Genomic DNA, 1,668 nt, shown 5'->3' with positions numbered 1-1,668 from the left:
CAGCAGGAAGTTGAATTCCGTTGAATCTTCCTTGTTCTGTATGAAACGAGATCCCAGGCTGATAACTGCAGTATTAAGTTATCCTATAACTCATTATCCTCATAGCTACAGCCCCAGGTCTGTGTCCTGACTCCTCTTGTTTTCTGTTCCAGAGTCGACAACTGGAATCGGAAACTGGAACGACCGAAGAGCACAGCCTCAACAAGGAGGCTCGGAAATGGGCTACCCGGGTAGCCCGGGAGCACAAAAACATCATCCATAGTCAGCGGGTAGGTTACCAAAATGTTCCTTTACAGATTTTATTTGCTGCAGCTGCTGCAAGAAACTAAGGAATTATTTTTGTCCCATTACCTCTCCAGGCAACCTGCCATTTTCATCTTAGTCTTTCTTGGTGTGATACACTCAGACTGCCAGGTTAGCAGCTCCTCAGACTTCTGTTTCATCAGTATGTTGTGTTACTCCCATACAAATCTGAGGATACAGCTTGTAGTTTAGTGCAAATAACTCACAGACTTACCTCTGTTCACACTGTCCTCTGTTGGGATTAAGGTTTCATGGAATCACAGAATCATTCTGGTTGGAAAAGCTCTTTCAGCTCCTCCAGTCCCCCCGTTCCCCCAGCACTGCCAGGTCCCCACTAACCCCTGGCCCTCAGCACCACCTCCACACCGCTGGCAAACCCCTCCCGCCATGGGCACTCCACCACTGCCCTGGGCAGCCTGGCACATGCCTGCTCAACCCCAGTGAACAAGAAATCGCTTCTCAGGGACAACCTCAAACTCTCCTGCAACAACTCTTTCTTCTTATCCTGTTGCTTGTTTCTGGGGAGAAGCGACTGACCCCACCTCGCTCCAACCTCCTGTCAGGGAGTTGTTGAGAGCCAAAAGGTCTCCCCTGAACCTCCTTTTCTCCAGGATCAACCCCCCCAGGTCCCTCAGCTGCTCCTCAGCGCACTTGTGCTCCAGACCCTGCACCAGCTTCGTTGCTCTTTTCTGGACTCTAAAGGATTCTCTTGTCTCCACTTGTCTTTCAACATGCTCAGGAATTCTTCACTATATCACATTACCCATAGAAGAAAATGTATTCATTTGGATATCAAAAGTCTTTTCAACACTAGGAAAATCCATGAGCACTGCACACTTAAATCTAATGTGAAGACACAAAATTGTGTATTGTTAGATTTATTTTTGCATACGTGACTCGAGAACCTCAGGCTGTATTTGGACTTCCTAACTGGGGCTTCAGGTAGCTGTGTTTGGGAACGCGGCTGAGACTGCGTAGGAATGGGAATCAAGTCAGCCAGCAGAATTGCATCTCTTGGGTCACAAGTTCCTTAAACATCTACAGCAAGGCTGTTACGCTCTTGTTTAGGGAAAGTGTTGGGACCCGAGCTAAGGTCTTGTGCTAACTTCTGCCTAAAGCCATCCGTTTCACCTGCTCAGGTCCAGCCTAACTTGCAAAGACTAATCTCAGTTAAAGAAGATGTATCTGCACTACAATATCTGTAATACTGTATAATACTTGTGAGATGCTACCCAGGAAGTGGGAGACCTGCCTTCTGGTTCCACTTCAGAGATTTGAGCTATTCCTCAGACTACCCAGGAGAGTGAGCCAAGCAAGAAGCAAGACCACAGCAGGTGCTGACCATCTTCCCTGTCTTCTGCTGAA

The 1,668-nt window shown here is 47.7% G+C and overlaps 1 protein-coding gene across 1 annotated transcript in view; it reads left to right on the top strand.

Moving 5' to 3' along the window:
- FCHSD2 (FCH and double SH3 domains 2) overlaps positions 1-1,668 on the top strand; it is a 144,475-nt gene that overhangs the window by 117,136 nt on the left and 25,671 nt on the right. The window contains exon 11 of the mRNA XM_010133623.1: positions 153-269. Coding sequence (XP_010131925.1) covers positions 153-269 — 117 coding nt within the window. The remainder of the gene's footprint in view (positions 1-152; positions 270-1,668) is intronic.

The sequence above is a fragment of the Buceros rhinoceros genome, unplaced genomic scaffold, assembly GCF_000710305.1.
Source record: "Buceros rhinoceros silvestris isolate BGI_N320 unplaced genomic scaffold, ASM71030v1 scaffold473, whole genome shotgun sequence".
Taxonomy (NCBI): domain Eukaryota; kingdom Metazoa; phylum Chordata; class Aves; order Bucerotiformes; family Bucerotidae; genus Buceros; species Buceros rhinoceros.
This window is presented reverse-complemented; position numbering and strand designations above follow the sequence as displayed.